The sequence below is a fragment of the Balaenoptera physalus genome (assembly GCF_965194825.1).
Source record: "Balaenoptera physalus genome assembly, chromosome: 15".
In the NCBI taxonomy this organism is placed as follows: Eukaryota; Metazoa; Chordata; class Mammalia; order Artiodactyla; family Balaenopteridae; genus Balaenoptera; species Balaenoptera physalus.
Genome location: NC_138894.1, coordinates 59,062,173 through 59,082,670, shown reverse-complemented (window position 1 = coordinate 59,082,670; position 20,498 = coordinate 59,062,173). Strand labels below are relative to the sequence as shown.

General features: G+C 49.8%; 1 protein-coding gene across 9 annotated transcripts in view; it reads left to right on the top strand.

Moving 5' to 3' along the window:
* Positions 1-20,498, top strand: part of TTC7A (tetratricopeptide repeat domain 7A) — a 178,599-nt gene that overhangs the window by 67,352 nt on the left and 90,749 nt on the right. For all 9 annotated transcript variants that reach the window (XM_082427710.1, XM_082427709.1, XM_082427712.1 and 6 more), the window contains 2 exons: positions 6,511-6,641; positions 9,134-9,249. In XM_082427710.1, the coding sequence (XP_082283836.1) occupies positions 6,511-6,641; positions 9,134-9,249 (247 nt within the window). The remainder of the gene's footprint in view (positions 1-6,510; positions 6,642-9,133; positions 9,250-20,498) is intronic.

The window sequence follows — 20,498 nt, the reverse complement described above, 5'->3', positions numbered from 1 at the left end:
GAATCTATTGTAGTTTAGCAAACTTGTCTCCTGTTATTGAACCTGTAGGTTAAATCTCATTTTTTTTTTTTTTTTGCCATTATAAACAATACTGCACTGGATATCCTTGAAGCTCAACTTTTGCATTTTTTGCATACCTTATTTTTTTAAGGATAAATTTCTAGAAGTAGAGTTACTGGATTGAAATGTGTACACTTTTCAGAAACTTTGATACAAGGAGTCAAATTGTCTGCTTTTTTTTTTTTTTTCAATTGGTAAAATGTAATGTAAAATTTAACATCTTAACCATCAAGAATTTTTTTAGCTGCAGTGAAATACACATAACAAAAGTTATTATCCTAAAAATTTTTAAGTGTACAGTTCAGTAGTGTTAAGTACATTCATGTTGTTGTGCAACCAATCTCCAGAACACTTTATCTTGCAAAATTGAAACTCTGCACCCAGTAAACAGTTTTCCATTCTCCTCCCCCAGCCCCTGGCAGTCACCATTCCATTTTCTGTCTCTATGAGTTTGACTACTCTAGGTACCTCACAGAAGTGGAATCATACAGACTTTGTCTTTTGTGACTGGTTTATTTCACTTAGCATAATGTCCTTAAGGTTCATGCATGTTGTTGCATATGGCAGGATTTCCTTCTTTTTTAAGGCTGAATAATATTCCATTGTGTGTATATACTACAATTTTTTTTTTTAAATAATGGTTTCTTCTTTTTTTTTGGTTGCATTGGGTCTTCGTTACTGTGCGCGGGCTTTCTCTAGTTGTGGCGAGCAGGGGTTACTCTTCGTTGTGGTGAGCAGGCTTCTCATTGTGGTGGCTTCTCTTGTTGTGGAGCACAGGCTCTAGGCACGTGGGCTCAGTAGTTGCGGCTCGCGGGCTCTAGAGCGCGGGCTCAGTAGTTGTGGCGCACAGGCTTAGCCGTTCCGCAGCATGTGGGATCTTCCCAGACCAGGGAATTGAACCCATGTCCCCTGCATTGGCAGGCAGATTCTTAACCACTGTGCCACGAGGGAAGTCCTGTCCTACATTTTCTTTATTCATCCATCAATGGACACTTGGGTTGCTTCTACTTTTTTGCTGCTGTGAATAATGCTGCTATGATCATGGGTGTAGTACATGTATCTCTTCTAGACCCTCTTTTCAATTCTTTTGCATATATACCCAGAAGTAGAGTTGTTGGATCATATGGTAATTCTGTTTTTAATCTTCTGAGGAATGGCCAGACTGTTTTCCACAGCAGCTGTACCATTCTATAGTCCCACAGTTGCCCACTTTTGAGTGTGATTTATAAGGGTTCTTCCCAACCTGGCCTTGAGGCTTCCTCCCTGAAGGCTGAAACAATGACTTGCGTTTCTTCCTCCCCCCCATCCTCCACCCCCACAGGGCCTACGCCTCTCGGTTGCCCTGTGCTTTTGGACCAGCTGGGTAGGCAGGAGGGAGGGGGTCCACCCATCTGGAAAGTTCCATTACAGGGAAGGCATCGTGCTCTCCATCTCCGCATCCAGGGCCCAGGGCTCCAAGGGCGGGGCTTCTTGGAAGGGCTGTTGTTTGGGATGTGATGAGTCACTGAGACCGATGAGGCCCGGACCAGCCTGGGTGTTGAGCTGTGCCAGGGTCAGTTTGCCTCCAAACCGGAAGTTCAAAGTCAATGAAAAAGCAAGCGCTCCTCTTGAAAGGGGACCTCCCCTGGCTCGCAGGACTGGGTGTTTTCACATAAAGGCCCCGCTGCCAGTGGGAATCAGGAGGCAGTGCCCGTGCTTTCTGGCAGCCTCTGGCTTCCTGCCCGCTCAATAGGGCTGGGATCCACTGGGATCCTTTGGGGGCGGGCTCAGAAGCAGCCCGTCTCCATCTTGGACCTAGTGTTGTGGTCTGGCCACTTGTGCAGAAACACACAGGGCAGAAGATGAAGAAACCCTAGGGTTGGAATCCCCGGTAGGTTTCCCATCAGATGTTTGTGACAGGAAAAGGGCTCGTCATATGACTCAAAGAGCAAATATAAGGCGAAGAAGCCTCTTTTTTTTTTTTTTTAATAAATTTATTTATTTTTGGCTGCTATCCTTTGTTGCAGTGCACGGGCTTCTCATTGCAGTGGCTTCTCTTGTTGCAGAGCACAGGCTCTAGGCGCACAGGCTTCAGTAGTTGTGGCATGTGGGCTTCAGTAGTTGTGGCTCATGGACTCTAGAGCGCAGGCTGAGTAGGTGTGGCGCACGGGCTTAGTTGCTCCGCGGCATGTGGGATCTTCCCGGACCAGGGCTCGAACCCGTGTCCCCTGCATTGGCAGGCGGACAGAGAAGCCTCTTTTTATGGGCAGAGCTGGGTGACTGGACCGTGACCCTCACTAGGAAGAGCCGTCGCCGGCTCCAGGAAGCTTTTTGGTCCTCTGTATGTTAGAAGTTTTTTCACAGACCACTACCTCAGTGACTGGAGCCCCTTTACTTTGATCTTCATTAGTTCTCTGGAATCATAATTGCTTCCTTTCAAAAAGGAATATATTTATTATTTTTAGATATATTTTTACACAGTACATAGATCTTAAGTGTGTAATTTGATGAGTTTATCAAGTATAGATACCCGGGTAACCAACACCGCAATAAAGACAAAGAACATTTCCATCACCCCAGAAAATGCCCTCAGGTCCTTTGCCAACTGATCCCCTCCCCAAACCCACCCCAGGCAATGACTGGTTGGTTTCTGTTAATATAGATTATAATTTTGCCCTTGTTTTGAATGTCATATAACTGAAATCATATGGCCTGTACTTTTTGATATCTAGCTTCTTCTGCACAATATAAGTTCTGAGAGATTCACCTGTGTTGTATGTATCAAGAGTGTGTCCTTTTCTTTATTTCTGAGTAGTATTCCATTGTATAAATATGCCACGGTTTGTTTATGAATTCCGCAAGAACCATTTCTTAGATGGAGAGGGAGAAACCCCACCGGCCTCTACACTCGGCATGAGTGAATGTGTGTGTTCCTCTGTGTGTCCATCCACTCACTAAGCACCAGGCCTTGCTCTCGCTGGGTGCAAAGATCAACCAGAAATGGGCAGAGAGGATGGTCACAATGTAGGGGAAAGGCATACGCAGAGGAGGCGCAGCTAAAACGTCCTGCTGGCTCTGAAGTCGGGAGACTTAAGAAGCCTTCGGAGAAGAGGTGGTTTGCTGTGAGCTTTCAAGGAGCATGGGATTTAGAAATCTCAGAGAAGCCTGGTGGAGAGGCCCCTGCTGGGCTCAGAAGGAACAAACGGAGCGCGGGGAATGTGGCGGCCCCACAGACAGACACTGCTGAATTCACTGCTTTGCCGTGGTCAGCCCACCGGAGGCTTGTGACTGGCAGCCTGAACCTGGTCCATCCCAGTCCTGGGCCCACAGGTGGGGCAGGAGGGAGCCCAGCCAGCAGCACGTCTCTGGGGGGGTGGGGAGGAGCCCAAGGATGTGTTAAAACAGACCCTCTCTGTGTCTTCTGGAGTTGGCTGTGCCCTCCTGCCATTTCCACTTGGCTTCCAGACCAGGCCCTGAGCAGTTTCTGTGTCCCACTGTCCTGTAGGGTACACGGGGCCCATGGGTCTGGAGAGGAGTGGCTGGGCCGGCGCTGGCAGTGAGCAGGGGGGACCAGCCTTCTCCTGCCTTCTTGCCACGTCTTCTCCAGTGCGCCCTCTGTTCCTCCTCCCCCTTAGTCCCTTCCTGGTCATGAGTCATTTGGCAGGAGGCATGTTGACACTTGGTGACCCGGGTAACTGAGTCTTTGTGTTGAGCAAGGGCCTTCACGGTCTGTGCCCACCTTTCCCCAGGCCGAGACATCCCGACCTTTGGACCCATTCACACCCCAGTCTGGCAGAGGGCAAGGTCACTGAGACCATATGAGTCGGGAATCTAGCCAAGAACAGCAGTATTTCTTTACCTTGTGTTTGTAGAGTACTTTGTACTTTGTCAGACACCATCAGGCTTGTCGTTTCTTCAGCCAGCCAGTGCTTGCTGAGTGCCTACTGTGTGCCAGGTTATAGAAAGGTGAACGTGCTAAGGCTGATGCCTTTAAGGAGCCTATAGTCTGGCTGAGCAAACACGTGAACAAATAAGTATAACAAAACGGTGGGGCAGGAATACGTAAAGTGTAGATCAGGGCCCGAGGAGAGAATGGTTGGTTATACCAGGGTGTATCAGGGGGGCTCCATAGAGGAGGGGGCACTCAGTGGCAGAAGGTGAGCTGTAATTTTGGGTGGCCTCTGGGGGGTGGGGTGGAGGGCGCATTCCGGGCAAGAGGAGCGACCTGAGCACAGTCAGCATTCAGGAGCAGGAGGCCGGGTGAGGATGCAGTAGGTATGGTGTCGTAGTCAGCTCAGGCTGCTAGAACAGAGCGCCACAGATTGGGTGGCTTATACCCAACAGACACTTATTTCTCACAGTCCTGGAGGCTGGAAGTCTGAGATCAAGGCACCAGCATGGTCAGGTTCTGGTGAGAGCCCTCTTTCAGGTTGCAGGCTGCCAGCTTCTTGCTGTGTGCTCACAGGATGGAAGGGGCTCTCTGGGGTCTCTTTTATAAGGACACTAATCCCTATCATGAGGGCTCCACCCTCAGGACATAATCACCTCCCCAAGGCCCCGCCTCCTAATACCATCACCTTGGGCATTAGGTTTTCAATATAGGACTTTATGACTTTCAAGGGGACACAAACATTTGATCTATAACATGATGAGAGACAAGGCTGGGGAGGTGACAGGGATGGATCTTGGAGGGCATGGTATGTAATGTCAGGAGTTTGGACCTCACCCTGTAGCAGTGGGGACCCCAGTGGAGGGTTTTAAGCAGTGGAGTTTTAGAAGGATCACCCTGGGATCCTTGAGCAGGGTGGATGAGAGTGAGACTGGAGGCAGGGAGGCTAGCTAGGAGGCCAAGGTGGTCATCCACTCAAGAGATAAAGCCTAAAATAAGGAGATAAGAGAAGGGAAGGGGAGGGGAGGCTTGAAATGTTAAGGGCTTGGTCATCAGTTGGATATTGGGGCCAAAGGGCAGGAGAGAGTTGAGGATTCTTTTCTTGGACCTTCCTTCAGTCACTTCATCTTGAGTACCTCCTACATATAAAGTACTGTGTGGGCACAAAGATGAGAAAGATCTGGGTTCTGCCCACCGAGAACCGCAGTCTAGGACAGTGCTCTCTAGTCAGGACTGTGAGTTGCACGTGACAGCAACACAATTTAAGTGGACTTTGACCCCACCCCTTCCTGAGAAAATGGGGGAAAGGGTTTATTGGTGCATATACTGGAAAGTTTCAGGGGGTAGTGCTTCAGGCAAGGTGTTAAAACAGTGTCTTTAGGAATCTGCCCTTTTCCATCAAGTCTCATCTCTGTTCTGTGTAGACTTCGTTTGTTTTTTTTTCATGACTAAGAGTTTGTTCAATCTTTTTCCTGTCTCAAAAAAAAAAAAGCAAAAGACAAAAAACCCAGACATAAATATAGTTGTTTCCCTTTACAGCTTTCCCTTCTTGGTTTCTTATAGTTTCGGGTTTTTTTCTTTTTTTGCTTTAGAGCTATGCTTTTATATTTAAAATTTTTTCAATTTTGGTAAAAAACACAAAGCATAAAATATACCACTTTAACCATTTTCAAGTGTACAATCATGTTAATGACATTCACGTTATGCAGCTTCATTTTAAGGCAGCCTTTCCCTAACATTTCCAGGCTGGCCTCTTAACAGCTTAACAAGCCCAGTGGAAGGGGTAAGAATTCTGGGATTGGGTCTTCTCGGCCCAGACCAGGCCACGTGCACACCCTTAGCCAATCACTGTGGCCCTGATGATGGGTCAGCCTGGATCATGTGCCTGCCTTTGAGGTGGGGCGGGGTCTTGGCCCTGTGAACCACAGGGGCTGAGCGAGGCTGCACGATGGGTGCTCAAAGGGAAGGAGAGGTGCTGCTGTGGAAAGAATGGGAGATGGATGCCAGGGACACAAAAACAGCAAATTCCACTGCAGGCACATAGGACCCAAGCGCCTGACTTAGGTGAGGTAGAAGCTGTTTGGTTCCACGGGAGGGGTGCATATAAATGCTGTGTAATCAAGTCATCTACCACATGCTAGGGACTGTGGCAGTCCAAACAGGCTCATTTTGCCCCCATTGAACTAGTGGGGGAGAGAAGAGCTAGATGTAAATAACTACTCCATGACGTAAACATGGTGAGTGCCTGGGGAGGGGTCTCTTCTAGCAACTGGGAGGAGGGGTCAGGATTGCTTCCAGCAGGCACTGCCTGGAAGGCCAGGCAGGAGTTGGGCATGGGGGTGCCACCAGTGTGGTTCCCCACGTGGGGCATGGGTGCCTGCTGGCCACTGCTTGATCCCAGCCGCTGCTAATACCATCCTTGCTTTAGCCCCCTCCTTCCCCTCCCAGGACCTCCGCCTCCCACTGGCTGCTCCAGAGTCTCCTCGGATGAGCCCACCCTGGGCCCCTGGGAGGGGCCTGGAATTGGGCCCCCTCCCCCCTGCCGAGAAGGGCAGGTCCGAGGTGCTCCCCTCCTCCCGCAGGCCTCTCCCTGGAACGCCTACCCAACTCCATCGCTTCCCGCCACCGCCTGACCGAGAGGGAGGAGGAAGTGATCACCTGTTTCGAGAGGGCCTCCTGGATCGCTCAGGTGTTCCTGCAGGAATTGGAGAAGGTGAGCTGGTAATAATAGCCCCATGGTCATCACTGCCCTCTATTGAGCACCTGTATCTATGCAACCCCCCTCACCCCACTAAAACCGTGGGTCCCGCTTGTGCAAATTAGAAAAGAGGACCCTTTTCAGAATCAGAATAGTATCCTGATTCTATAAGCATGAGACTCTCTGCTGCCAGAAAAGAGTTTTAATAAACAGAAGAGTCCACGCCACCTGCGAGCGGCTGGGAACCTCCTTGGTGAGCTCAGCTTGTACGACCAAAAATGTGACAGCCCTGTTGTGTTCATTAATTTGTTTACCCCTCACAGCAGCTCTCTGAAGTAGGTATTACATTCATCCCTGTTTAACACATGAGGTTTAGAGAGATTAAGCCATTTGCCCACTACTCTTCCCTGGGAAGGGTACAGTCAGGCCGGTCCTTGTAGACACTCTTCCCAGCTCTCAGGTGCTCCGGAAGCTCCCTACTGGACCCTTTAGGGAGGAGGAGGCCCATTCTTAAAGCCTTGCAGAGGCTGGCAGAGCTGGCCACAGGGGTCTGGAAATTCTCAGGCCTACTTATCTCCCAGCTTCTGCTTCGGGGGGCCTGAACCAACTGTCAACAGGATAGCAGTTCCAGGTGTTAGCAGCATACTGTGATGTTACCCCAGTTCTTCCCTTCTGGGGACTCCTGGTTTAATGGGGGGGGTACAGGCAGCCATATTCAACAAAGATACTTACAGTTACTGCATCCCTGTTTTCACGTCAGGCACTACTTTGAGTACTTTACAGTTGTTCTCTAATTTAACCTTCAAATAGTAACCAACTGCAACAGGTTAGGATTGTTATTCCCATTTTGTAGGTGAGGAAACTCAGGTGTGGAGCGTTAAATAGCTTCCCGGAGCTCAGACAGTTATAAGTGGCGTTGGCAGGGTTTGGACCCTGTATGACTTGTGACTTTGGGGTGGTGCTTAAGCCTTCTGCTTAGTAGATGTTTAGTAGATGCTAGATGGCAGGCTCTATGGCAGAGGAGATTTAGGATTGGCATCCAGACAGAGGAGGTGGGCACGAGCTGAGAGACTCAGCACCCAGGAGATATTTGAACCTCACCTACTTTGGCAAATGCCAAAATGTCAACCCAGCACCTGTTTTTGTGACGGACCATTTTGGAGGCGTCCTCCTCAGGCCAGGTCAGCTCCCATGGAGCTGGATTCTCAGCCTCAGGACTTCTGACGTTTGGGGCCAGATAATTCTTCATTGTGGGGCTGCCCTGTGTAGAATGTCCAGCAGCACTCCCGGCCTCTACCTGTGGGCTGCCAGCAGCCAACCCCTTCCAACTGTGACAACCAAAAGTGTCTCCAGATATTGCCAAATGTCTCAGGGGCAAAATTGCCCCCCCTGTCGAGAGTCACCGTCCTAGAGTCCCTCTGCTTGGCCGGACTTCAGCGGGAAAGAAGTGATTGGGCAGCTCAGCAGAAACGACTCGAGTGTACTCCCTGGCAGAGGTCCACGTGGAGACTTGAGTTGACCTCTGCCAAGGTCACATGCAATGTTTCAGGAGCTCTTCATGTTTGAATTACATATAGTTTGGAGGAAGCTTTCATGAAAAAATGAAAGTCACCCATTCAGTCAGAAGTCTGGGTGTTGGACTCTTAAAAGGGGATTAAGGTGACGAGCTGGAATGGTGTCCAGGGCTGGAACCAGCGCCCCAGGGACACGGGGTGGACAAATGGGCCCCGATAGCTGGTTATCTCGGGTCGAGGGAGGGCAGACCATAGAACCGTGTGCACCCGGTGCGCTGCAAAGCTGGACGTCTCTCCTAAGACCCAGCGCCAACCTCTGAGGAACTAAGAATCTCTCTAAAACGTATTTCAGTTTCTGAAACATAAGGTGGATGGCTCGTTGATTTTTTTTTTCCCCTCATATCAGAGAGGGAGGTAGCATAGTGAAGGCAGGCCCATCTCGGTGGGGCTGGGTGACCCTCTCTGAGCTGAGGCTTAAGCGACAGCTCACTTAATAACAATTGTTCCTCAGCTTTCCCACGAACCGGGGGTCAGCTGTTGGGCTGTTCTGAGGTTACATGGTTATGTGACAGGGACAGTGCAGTGTCTGGCGTCTGGTAGGCACTCGAGTGTTGAAAGAATGCACCAATAAGTAGTAGAAAGAGCCTGGAATGTGTAGCTGGCCAGACTTGAGTTTGCGGTCCAGGCCCAGGCCAGCTTTGTGTCCTCGGGCACTTTCTGAGCCTCAATTTCCTCATCTATAAGGTGCGGATAAAACCAGCCTTGTAGGCCTGTTATGGGCATCCAGCATTTGCACGGGGAGAGTGCTTTAGACCTATTTTGAATTAAAGCAAGTTAGGTTGAGTTTGGTCTGAGTATTGCCCTACGTGCCCCTAAGGTAGCTGGGGGCTTGGGTGGCGATGGGGCCGCCACCTCTGCCTGGGCTGACCCTGGCCCTGGCCTCTCGGCCTCAGAACTTGCAGACAGCGGCTCTCTCTCTGTTCCCCTTCCCAGATCACAAGTAACACCACATCCCGGCACCTGAAAGTATCTCACCCGGTCGACTACGAGCTCACCTACTTCCTGGAAGCTGCACTCCAGAGCGCTTACGTGACAAACCTGAAGAAGGGGTAGGTCGCTGGCAGCTGAGCAGGATCTGGACATTTCTTTCAGGCCTGGGAGCTGCTGACATTGGTCAGGCCTCCCTCTTCTCTGGGCTGTGTGTGTGCGGGCTCCCTGGAGAGGACGATGGGGGCTGGCTTGTTCCTGTCTTGTCAGACTGAGCTTGCCCAGGCCCTCGGGGGAAGGGCCGAGCTTCAGGAAGCTGCTGAAGCAATAAAGCCTGCACATGTTGGGGGTGGTCATCTTTAGAAGGGGGAGTTCTGGGAGCCCGATGATGGTGTGGGAAGAGTGAAGGACAGTGAGCTGGGCGGTCTGGAGGTGGTCACTGTCGCCTGAAGTGTCAGCTAAAGTCATTTTGCTTCTCTGAGCCTCATTCTCCCCAAAATTTAATGGAAAAGGTGATTCCTGATTATTCCAACTTTCAAGGGGCTGTGAGATCCGAGGGGAAGTGTGGTGGAAGTAAAGGCCTGGCATCATTTTGGGGGTGCGACTGCCCTGCTGGTGAGGTGGCAGGAAGCTCGTTCTCCTGTGCATTGACTGGAGGGTCCTGGGACCCAAGAACATGGTGCCCAGAACCCCTTTCTTAGTCTTTTGCTTGTTGGGGTTAAGCAAGGCACCCTCCCTCTGTGAAGAGTCCGGTGGATGCTTCCACCTGGGTGGGAGGGGCTGGTGGTGTTTCGTGGGTGCGTTGGGTGGTGGTGGAGATGGAGGGAGAAGCGACAGGACCAGGAGGGCATGTTGCTGGCAACCGTGGCTCTCCGGCGGTTCTGCAGGGCTGAATGCCTCCACCAGGCTGGAGACTAGCAGGTGGGGGCCTGGGTTTCCCGTGCCTCATCGGCTCCCTCCTCAGCATCATTACTACCCTCTGCAGACACTGTGGGCTGGGGCCGTGAGGCCATCCGGGCGAGCGGAGGGACTCATGTGTGCCGAGTGCAGCCAGTCACCGTGGAGGCTGGGCACACGTCTCGCCCCTCTCGAGCCTCCCAGGTGGAGGTGGGCCAGCCACACAGGTGTTCCCTCCTCCCCACAGGTGAGGAAATGGAGGGTCAGGATCACAGAGCTTTCTTTGCTCTGATTGGCTAGAGTCCTTTGAAGCCCCTATTTTGTTTTTAGTATGATTTATTTTGTTAAATTTCACTTTATTCATCCTTTTCATTTAACATTTTTTGGAATAGATGATTCTTGCACAGGATACCAAATTAAAAAGGTACAGAAGACTAGACAATAAAAAGTTTCCCTTCCATCTCCATCCCCTGCCTCCTGGTTCCTCTGTAGGCAGTGTTCCTAGGCTCCTGTATCATTCCATGATAGTTAGCAGCATACACAAGCGATTATACGCACATATTATTTTCTTCCTTTTTTAAATGCATATTCTCCCCTTTGCCTTTTTTCATTCAAAATATATCTCTTGGAGATGGTTCCGCATCAGAGCTGCCTTTTCTTTGCACTGCTGCATAGTGTTTGTAGTATCGTATAGTACAGATCTCCTACAATTTGTTTACTCAGTTCCCAACCGAGGAACAGATAAGTCACTCCAGACTTGGGCTCTTTTCAGCGTATGCCAGAGTCCAGAACAGAGCCATACCTATGCATTGTTTCAGTGGGAATCTGTCTGTAGGGTGGATTCCGAGACAGGAAAGTTCTGGGTCAGAAGGTATGAACGCTGGTCATTTGGGTAGAGGTTGCCAACTTGGACCTCATAGAGGTTGTTTCAGTTTCTGTGCCACCAAGATGTGGGAGAGCGGCTGCTTCGTAAGCCCTCACAACATAGTGCAAGCTTTTTTTTTTTTTTTTAAAGATTTATTGATTGATTGATTGATTGATTGCTATGTTGGGCCTTCGTTTCTGTGCTAGGGCTTTCTCTAGTTGCGGCAAGCGGGGGCCACTCTTCATCACGGTGCGCGGGCCTCTCACTATCGTGGCCTCTCTTGTTGCGGAGCACAGGCTCCAGACGTGCAGGCTCAGTAGTTGTGGCTCACGGGCCTAGTTGCTCCGTGGCATGTGGGATCTTCCCAGACCAGGGCTTGAACCCGTGTCCCCTGCATTAGCAGGCAGATTCTCAACCACTGCACCACCAGGGAAGCCCCAGCATTTTTTTTTTAAGTTTTTATTGAAATATAGCTGATCTACAGTGTTGTGTTAGTTTCAGGTGTACAGCAAAGTGATTCAGTCATACATGTATGTGTATGTGTGTGTGTATATATATATGTCCTTTTTTAGATTCTTTTCCATTATAGGTTATTACGAGATATTGAGTGTAGTTCCCTGTGTTATACAGTAGGTCCTTGTTGTTTAGCTATTTTATATATAGTAGCGTGTATCTGCTAATCCCAAACTCCTAGTTTATCCCTGCCCCACCTTCCCCCTTTGGTAACCATAAGTTTGTTTTCTATGTCTGTGAGTCTATTTCTGTTTTATAAATAATTCCTTTGTATCATTTTTTTAGATTCCACATATAAATTATATCATATGATATTTGTCTTTGACTTACTTCACTTAATATGATAATCTCTAGGTCCATCCATGTTGCTGCAAATGGCATTATTTCATTCTTTTTTATGGCTGAGTAGTATTCCATTGTGTATATATGCCACATCTTCTTTATCCATTCATCTGTCTATGGACATTTGGGTTGTTTCCACATCTTGGCTATTGTAAATAACGCTGCAATGACCATTGGGGTGCGTGTATCTGTCTGAATTATAGTTTTCTCCAGACACATGCCCAGGAGTGGAATCACTGGATCATATGGTAACTCTATTTTTAGTTTTTTAAAGAACTTTCATACTCTTCTCCATAGTGGCTGTACCAGTTTACATTCCTTCCAACAGTGTAGGAGGATTAGTGTAAGCTTTTTGATGTTTTATTAGGCTTGATTGGTGAAATATGCTATCTCAGCATCATTATTGTTGGCAGGGGAGATGATATTTATCTATTCACTTTTCCAGTGTTGGTACATGGAAGGTAATTACTTCTTTTGTTTTTTAAAATAATTTCTGTTGAAGTATATTTGATTTATAATGTTGGCAGTTTCAGGTGTACAGGAAAGTGATTCAGTTATATATATATATATGTATATATGTATACTATATATATATATATATATATCCTTTTTCAGATTGTTTTCCGTTATAGGTTATTACAAGTGATTGGGTATATAGGTCCCTGTGCTATACAGTAGGTCCTTATTGGTTCAGCGTCATTTTAAATTTCCACTTTTCTTAGGAGTGAGGTTCATTAGATTTTTATGTTTTAATTGTTTGCACCTTTAAAAATGCATAATTTATTTTAAAAAATTTTAATTGAAGTATAGTTGATTTACAATGTTTTAGTTTCAGGTATACAGCAAAGTGATTCAGATATATATATATGTGTATTCTTTTTCAGGTTCTTTTCCCCTTATAGGTTAATACAGAATATTGAGTATAGTTTCCTGTGCTATACAGTAGGTCCTTGTTGGTTATCTATTTTATATATAGTAGTGTGTATATTTTAGTCCCAAACTCCTAATTTATCCCTCCCTCCCCAAAATGCATAATTCATTGATCCCTCCCTCCCTCCTAGTTTACGTAAGTAATATAATTATAATGTTTATGGTGGAAAACTTGGAAAATACATAAAAATATAAAACAGGCAAGTTTAAAAATCACATATTCAATCTTTAGATCAGGGGCTGGCAGATTATGACCTTCTGGCCAGTCACCCGCTTTTGTGAAGTTTTTTGGAACACAGCTTGCTGTTGGTTTAGGTATCTTCTATATCTGTGGCTGCTTTAGAGCAACAACTGCAGAGTTATATGACTCCAAGCCTAAAATGTTTACTGTCTGGCTCTTTACAGAAAAAAACTTGCTGGCCCCGTATTCTAGGTAATCACTATTAACATTTTTTTAAAAATAAATTTATTTATTTATTTTTTATTTTTGGCTGCGTTGGGTCTTTGTTGCTGCACGCAGGCTTTCTCTAGTTGTGCTGAGCGGGGGCTACTCTTCGTTGTGGTGCGCGGGCTTCTCATAGCAGTGGCTTCTCTTGTTGCTGAACACAGGCTCTAGGCGTGCGGGCTTCAGTAGTTGTGGCACGTGGGCTCAGTAGTTGTGGCTCGCGGGCTCTAGAGCGCAGGCTCAGTAGTTGTGGCGCACAGGCTTAGTTGCTCCATGGCATGTGGGATCCTCCCAGACCAGGGCTCGAACCCGTGTCTCCTGCGTTGGCAGGCGGATTCTTAACCACTGCTCCACCAGGGAAGCCCCCCACTATTAACATTTTGATGTATGTCTTTTCACATTTTTCTGTGTACAGATATTCAGGTATATTTTTTTCTTTTCTTTTTTAAACAACAACAAAATAGTATCTTATAGTACTGCTGCTTTGTAGCCTGCTTTTTCCACTCAGGGCTTGGTTGGGAGCCTCTTTTGTGTTCCTGCTAATCTCTCTTCTGCATGAAGTCGCTCCCTGTGGCATCAGGGGAAGGTGCCAAGCCCACGCCTGCAGGTGGGCTTAGGGCTTGGTGGGCTGTGTGGATGGGACAGTCATGCTTGAGCTGGGCCCCGAGGGAGGGGAGATTCCCAGAGACAGGAGGAGTCTGGGTGGGGCAGAAGAGGTAGGATGAGGCTGAGGATTCCAGGATGGGGAACTTGGGAGGGTCCAAGGCCAAATACACTTGGGAAACATTGGGTTAAAGACTTCTCAGACCCTTTAGGAATTCCAAGGAGCATGGTTGCAGATAGTCAATTTTCAGGAGGAGGCAAAGACATGTAAAGTTTTCAGTTTCGTTTGACACGGAGCCCTTGTTTGGGGTGGGTCTCTGGGGACCGCTCTTTAGGAACCAGCGCTCTGGGACTCCAAGGGGAACAGCTGGACTGAAACGCAGTTTCTGGCCCAGGCAGCTTTTCCATCCAGCAGGCATCCCTGTCCCATCAGAGCTACATCCCATTCGGGGTGTTGGAAGCCCCCCGAGCTTCAGCCCTCAATGCCTGGAAGAGAAGGAAGTGGAGTCTTTGCCCAGAATGCAGAGCAGGCCATGGTGAGGCCACTCCCAGGAAGCAGAGGTGGCTGAGATGGCTGGGGGTGGGCGTGGGCCTGGGGGGAGGCAGTCCTGCCTCAGCTGGAACCCGGCCTGGAGGAGGCCTGTGTCCTCCTCGCTCACCACCCTGCCCTCGTGTTAGAGGAGGCGGGGTGCCGCACGAATCCTGTCCTCCAGATGGTAAGAGCAGGGAGAAGGTCCCGGCCAGGAAACAGGCTCTCTCCCTGCTCTCTCCTCATACGTGAACAGCCACCAGAGCACCTGATTTGTCACAGCTGCTTAGAAAATCTAAGGCAGTATTATCATTTATTTGTATTATTATTTTTTTGAGGCAGTCCACAGCTGGATGGGCTGCTGCCTCAAGCTTAAAGTTTACACTTTAAAAAAAAAAAATTTCTCAAGTGCTAGGCCAGGGAGGCAGTGGTGTCCCGTTTGGGACATGAGGATCGGGAGGCCCAGAGAGCCAAGGTGGTTTACCTCCCAAGGGTGGGACTGGCCTGGGAGCCCTGGGTGCCTCCGACCAACCACTCTGTGGCCAGGGAGGTGGGACGGGGGGGAGTCACCGGGACACGCACGCTGCCTCTGCTCTAGCTCCACCATGGCTTGTTTGTTCCTATTCAGTTACTGAATTTCAGTTTCAGTGACATGGTGGCCTAGCAGGCTGGTTCCTGTTTTTACTTCCCAGGCAGCTGCCACCCAGCTGCTTCTCTTTAGCTGGAGACTGTCGTCGCCCTGTTTTTGCAAATAAAGTTTTTTTGGCACATAGCCACACCCATTCATTTACATACTGTCTCACCCTCAGAGCGGAGAAGTTGGGATTGAGATCAGATGGCTAATCCTGAAATATTTACTCCCTGATCCTTTAAAGAAAAGAGTTTGCTGATGCCTGCTCTGTTTAAGAGGTTCTCCCTCCCAAGGCCTCTTGCAGAAGAGGTGCTCTTCTTCCATATGGGAGTCCCATGGAGTAGATTTTGTGGGGAGGGGACAGTTCTAATTTTAGTGTTCTGTGTACTTCATTCATTCATTTAACAAATATTTGTTATACTAATACGTGCCACCTATTAAGAGCTGAATTTGTGCCAGGCACTTAAGTGCTTTGCTGGCATGTGTCTTTAGTCTTTCCAGGAGCCCTCTGAGGTAGGTGCTGTTGTTAGCACCCCCATTTTACAAATGGGAAAACTGAGGCACAGAGAACATAAGTGACTTGTCCTGGACAGAGCCAGGGTTGTGTGTGCCGGTACTGTCTGACACCATTAACCACCAGTCTACACTGCCCACAGCAGAAACCCAGCAGTTAAGACCCTGCTGCCGCCCCCGAGGTGCTCACAGTCTAGCGTTTGTTCCCCCGAGTCTGCCTCTACTTGGTATGCGTGGTCCCAGCTTCTGGTTTGAAGAGTTGGTGGGCGTCAGGGCAGGGCTGGGGAGTAGAAGCCACTCAGTGATCCTGAGCAAGTTCCTCCTCTACTCCCCACCCCCACCTCTAATGGGGGGTGTCTGTTTGTCCTGCATCCCAGGGTGTGAGGGTCCAAGAGGAGGGAGGGAACGAAAAAACACTGGAGTACAGAATTCAGAGCCCTATTAACTCCCTCTCCGCTGAGGTCCCCCCACCTCCACCCCTCAGGGCTGCCTGCTCCCTTCCCCACACCAGCTTCTCTGCAGATATGAATGAGGTCAAGGTGAGCGTCCAGGACAGCCAGGAGGGAAAGAGGGAGAGAGCCAGCAGTTATCAAGCACGTGCTGTGTGCTAGGCTGGACCACATGCTCTGTGTACAACACTCTGTAAAGGAGGTCATGTGACCCCAGCCCACTAGTGAGGGGCTGGGGCTCAGAAAAGGTTGAGTCACTTGCCCAACCTCACCCACTGGGATTCCAGCTTTAGATCTGAGCGGCCTGGAAACCCATGCCGTTTCCAGTTTTGGGGGTGTCAAAGGGCAGCCTGGGCACCTGTGGGGTGTGTGGAAGGACAGGGCCCCGGTGATGGGGCTGATCCTTGATGTGCTGAGTTACGGCTCTCCTTCCTTCTCCGGGACCCTGAGTCACATTCTCAGAGGGTGGGCCGGCTTCCTGCCCTGTCTTTGTTCTGCACACTCAGGGTGTGTGTGCGTGTGCGCGCGCGCGTGCCGGTTGTGGGCAGAGGCATTAACCAACCGTTATCCCTCCAGGAAAGCCCAAGTAATTTTAGTTAGTTTTCTGTTGCTCTCACTTTGTTCCCCTGTCTTTGTCCTCTTCTTCCTAAAGCACAAATTTCAGTCCTTAAAGCTGATGCTGACTCCCTCCCCACCCCCGCCCTTTATTCCCAAATAAAGAGGAATGGAAACTGGATCATCATTTCTTTCCAAGCAAACAGCCCAAATATTTGAAAGCCTGAGCGTGAGGAGTAGTTCCCAGGACACGTGGGAACAACTCAGCCCCTCTGTCAGTTTCCTGTGAACACATCCAGCCCGGCGGTGGCCCTGGAATGTGACATATATAAAGTAGCCCTGGGTGCCTGGGCAGGCTTTAAATAATTTCTTTACACCTTTCCTCTTGATAGTAGCTAATGTTGAATACTTACTGCATGTCAGGCAGAATGCTAATGCCTTTACGTGTAATCCTGTGAAGTTGGAACTAGTAATTATCCCCATTTTCCTGAAGGAGAGGTTAAGTAACTTGCCCAAGGTCACAAGGCTAACAGGTGGTATTGCCAGGAGCCTGGTGCTGAACTGTGTCTGCCCAACCCCACAGCCTGAGGCCATGCTCATTACATAGTCCCGGGCCCAGGATACCACCCACCCACAGTAGGTCTGCATCAGTGAGCTCCTGTAATTGTGTATCATGGTCTTCAGGTCAGAGTTACATCTTCCTGGGTGAGTCACCGGTTCCAGTATTTTTCTTACACCTTTGTCATCATTAGGAAGTTAAAAAAAAAAAAGTCACCTTAACCCAGGGTTTCTCAGCCTCAGCACTGCTGACGTTTTGAGCCAGATCTCCTTTGTTGTGGGAGCCTGTCCTGTACACTGTAGGTTTTAGCAGCAACCCTGGCCTCCACCCAGTAGATGCCAGTAGAACACCCCACCCTGCAAGTGTGACAACCAAAAATGTCTCCAGACACTGAAGACTGGCCTGGGCTGGGGGTAGGGGGCAAAATCGCCCCGACTTGAGAACCACTGTCTTAGCCCAAGGCGTGAGAGGCAGGAGGTCAGGGGGAGATTGGGACGCAGACGCCTGATATTGGGTCACCTTCTCCAGGGCAGCTCTGGAGAGTCTTTTAAAGGGCTCCAGAGCCATTTCCTGCAGGTTAAACTCACCCACACTTGCCTGGGCTCTTGCGGTGTTTGGGAAGGGTTGGGGAGAAACCCTTCCCTGTGTTCAGAGAGGTCACAGCCCAGTAGTGGGGACGGCGCCAAGGTGGAAAAGCCCAGCAGCTCATTTCCCAGCTGGCCTCCGAGAGCCCCCGGAGTGATGAGGACCCTCTTCACGGAGCTCACGTCCCAGTGGGGAAATGACGGTGTGGGATCCAGATGTTGACGATGGACAGCGCTCTGTACGAGAGGTGCGAGTGCTGCCTGGGACGGGGTGGGCTCTAGAGAGACGTTTCATCCTGAGGGGCCAGGTGGAATGGAGCCCCCGGGGCTCAGGCGCTGCTGGGTGTTAGAAGAGGTTCCTTAGGGCCTGAAGAACAGGAAGAGGTGGTGGGATCTGCTTCACAGATTCTGGGCTCTAACCTGAGAGCCTGAGCTCATTCCCGTGTGGGCATGGGGTGGACCCAGGTTCCAGAGGGCCCAGCGGAGCCCTTGCTGAGAATGGGGTGCTCAGCCCCAGGGGCCAGGTGGCCACAAGCAGTGCTCTTCCCAGGGTCCAACTTGTCCCTCCAGTTGAGGGTTTGACGTAATTTACAGGGTGTGGTGTTCTCCACTGTGTAACGTGGGTGACGGCATCTCGGCCTCCAGACAGTGCTTCTCCTTTAATTCTGAGCTTCGGTGAGACCTGGGCCTCCCTTATGCTGCCCACTTACTCATTCAGTGTCTGAGGGACATTCATTTTTCCCAAGGGCCTTGCCCTATTGATCCAGCAGTTAATTCCCCCAGCTGACTCCTGCCCCTTGCTCTGCCTAACTGACCTGGGATTGAAAGTGCTGGCCTGAAAGTCAGGAGTTGGGAGGCCCCTACCTGGGGTCTGCTTCCCCTCACTGCCACCAGAGGGCAGCCGTGGACTCTGGTTGGAACCTCGCCCCGGGCAGTTCTGCGGATGCCCCTGCCAGGAGGCAGCTTTCTGTTGGGCTGGGGCGTTGATGGCTGCTGGGCCCAGGGTCTTGGCTGTGGGGGAGGCTTGGTTCTCCTTTGCACAAAGCAGCCCAGGGGTGAGGCAGCAGGGGACACCTGGGGGTGGTGCAATGCCAGGGAATCTGTTGATGACCCTGACCTCACTAGGACCGGGTCTCTGAGTATCTCCCAAGAAAAGAATGTGAGCCGGGGCTTCCCTGGTGGCACAGTGGTTAAGAATCTGCCTGCCAATGCAGGGGACACGGGTTCGAGCCCTGGTCCAGGAAGATCCCACATGCCACGGAGCAACTAAGCCCGTGGGCCACGACTACTGAGCCTGCGCTCTAGAGCCCGCAAGCCACAACTACTGAGCCCACATGCTGCCACTACTGAAGCCCACACGCCTAGAGCCTGTGCTCTGCAGCAAGAGAAGCCACTGCAATGAGAAGCCCGCGCACCGCAGCTAGAGAAAGCCCGCGCACAGCAACGAAGACCCAATGCAGCCAAAAATAAATTAAAAAAAAAAAAAAAAAGGACGTGAGCCAACTTGGCTCCTTCCCCCACAGCAAGCAAGAGGCCATTTCTCTTTGGGGTGGTTTTTTTCTCTTCTCCCTTGACCTACAGAGCCCATTCTTGGCTCAGGGCTGAGAGTGAGCTTGGGCCATGTGTGTTGAACCAGGTGGGCTGCATGTTTTGTGCATGCTCTTAAAAACATTTTTTTTAATCACTAAAGCAATATATGCTCATTGTACCAAAACCAAACAATAGAGAAGAGAGTGTTTTCTGAGGGAGTTGCCCAGGGCTTGGCAGGTTGTGCGGCCTTATGAAGACACTCTCCCTTTCTGGTGTGTGTGTGTGTGTGTGTGTGTGTGTGTGTGTGTGTGTGTGTGTGTGTGTGTGTGTGTGTGTGTGTGTGTGTGTGTGTGTGTGTGTGTGTGTGTGTGTGTGTGTGTGTGTGTGTGTGTGTGTGTGTGTGTGTGTGTGTGTGTGTGTGTAGGCACCTTAGAAAACCTGCTGTTGGGTATGACCCCGTAAGGGGTGTGTTCAGTCAGTAGTAATTTTGTATTCTTAGCAACCACCCAGTATCTGCAGCGCTGGGGGAGGGCACAAGACAGAGGCTCTCAGGGGCATTCAGGGGCCAGAGTCACCCAACAGTGAAGCCCAGGAGAGCCTCCTGGTGGTCACAGAAGAGACCTCTGGGCACAGGAAGACCTCTGAGGCCCATCGGAGAGAGCACATCCTTCCAGCGTCTCTTAATGCACAGCCTTTATTTATTGTCAGCACCCACTGCCCATACCCCACCTCACTAGAAAGCTCCCCTCTCCTGGATGTCTTCAGTGTCCTGCAAAGGAAGTGTCACAGCCTTTTTCTGGGGCTGGGAGTGAAGAGGGAGCTATCAGTTTCACATTTGAAACTGATAATGTGAGTCTGTGGCAAGAAGGAATAGCTTCATAACCATTTGAACTTCACCTGACCTTGTCTCCTGATTCAACCCTCTAGCTGTTGGGATCTGCCAACTGGCTGAGCATTTCTGGGTACACAATTAGCAATGCCAGCCCTGAAACGGGGACTTCTGGCCAGTGTCGTACGTACCAGAGCCTGTTTAGGTTCCATTCAGTGAAAAATTCCTTGCATTTTCTCATTCTCTGTTTCAAATCCAACAAAATCCCCACCCCCCCAAAGTTTGTTGAGCACCTACTGTATGCAAAATATTTTGCTAAGCTCTTGAATAAACCATGAGCGTGTCTAATTTTACAGACCATGAGCTCCTTATGTGCAGGGCTGTGAATAAGCTATTCATTCACTCATTCGGTCTCTTAATTCTTTCTCTCTGCATTAGTTGGATCCCTGTTGAGAACAGGACACTTGGTGTACAGTATCCAGGCACTTAGTATACAGTAGGCACTTTGTAAAGACTTAGTTGAGGGAGTCCTGGAGTTCAAATAGCCAGGAAAGGAAAGTAACTGCAGCGCTGGGGGAGGACTGTGCCATTGTCTTT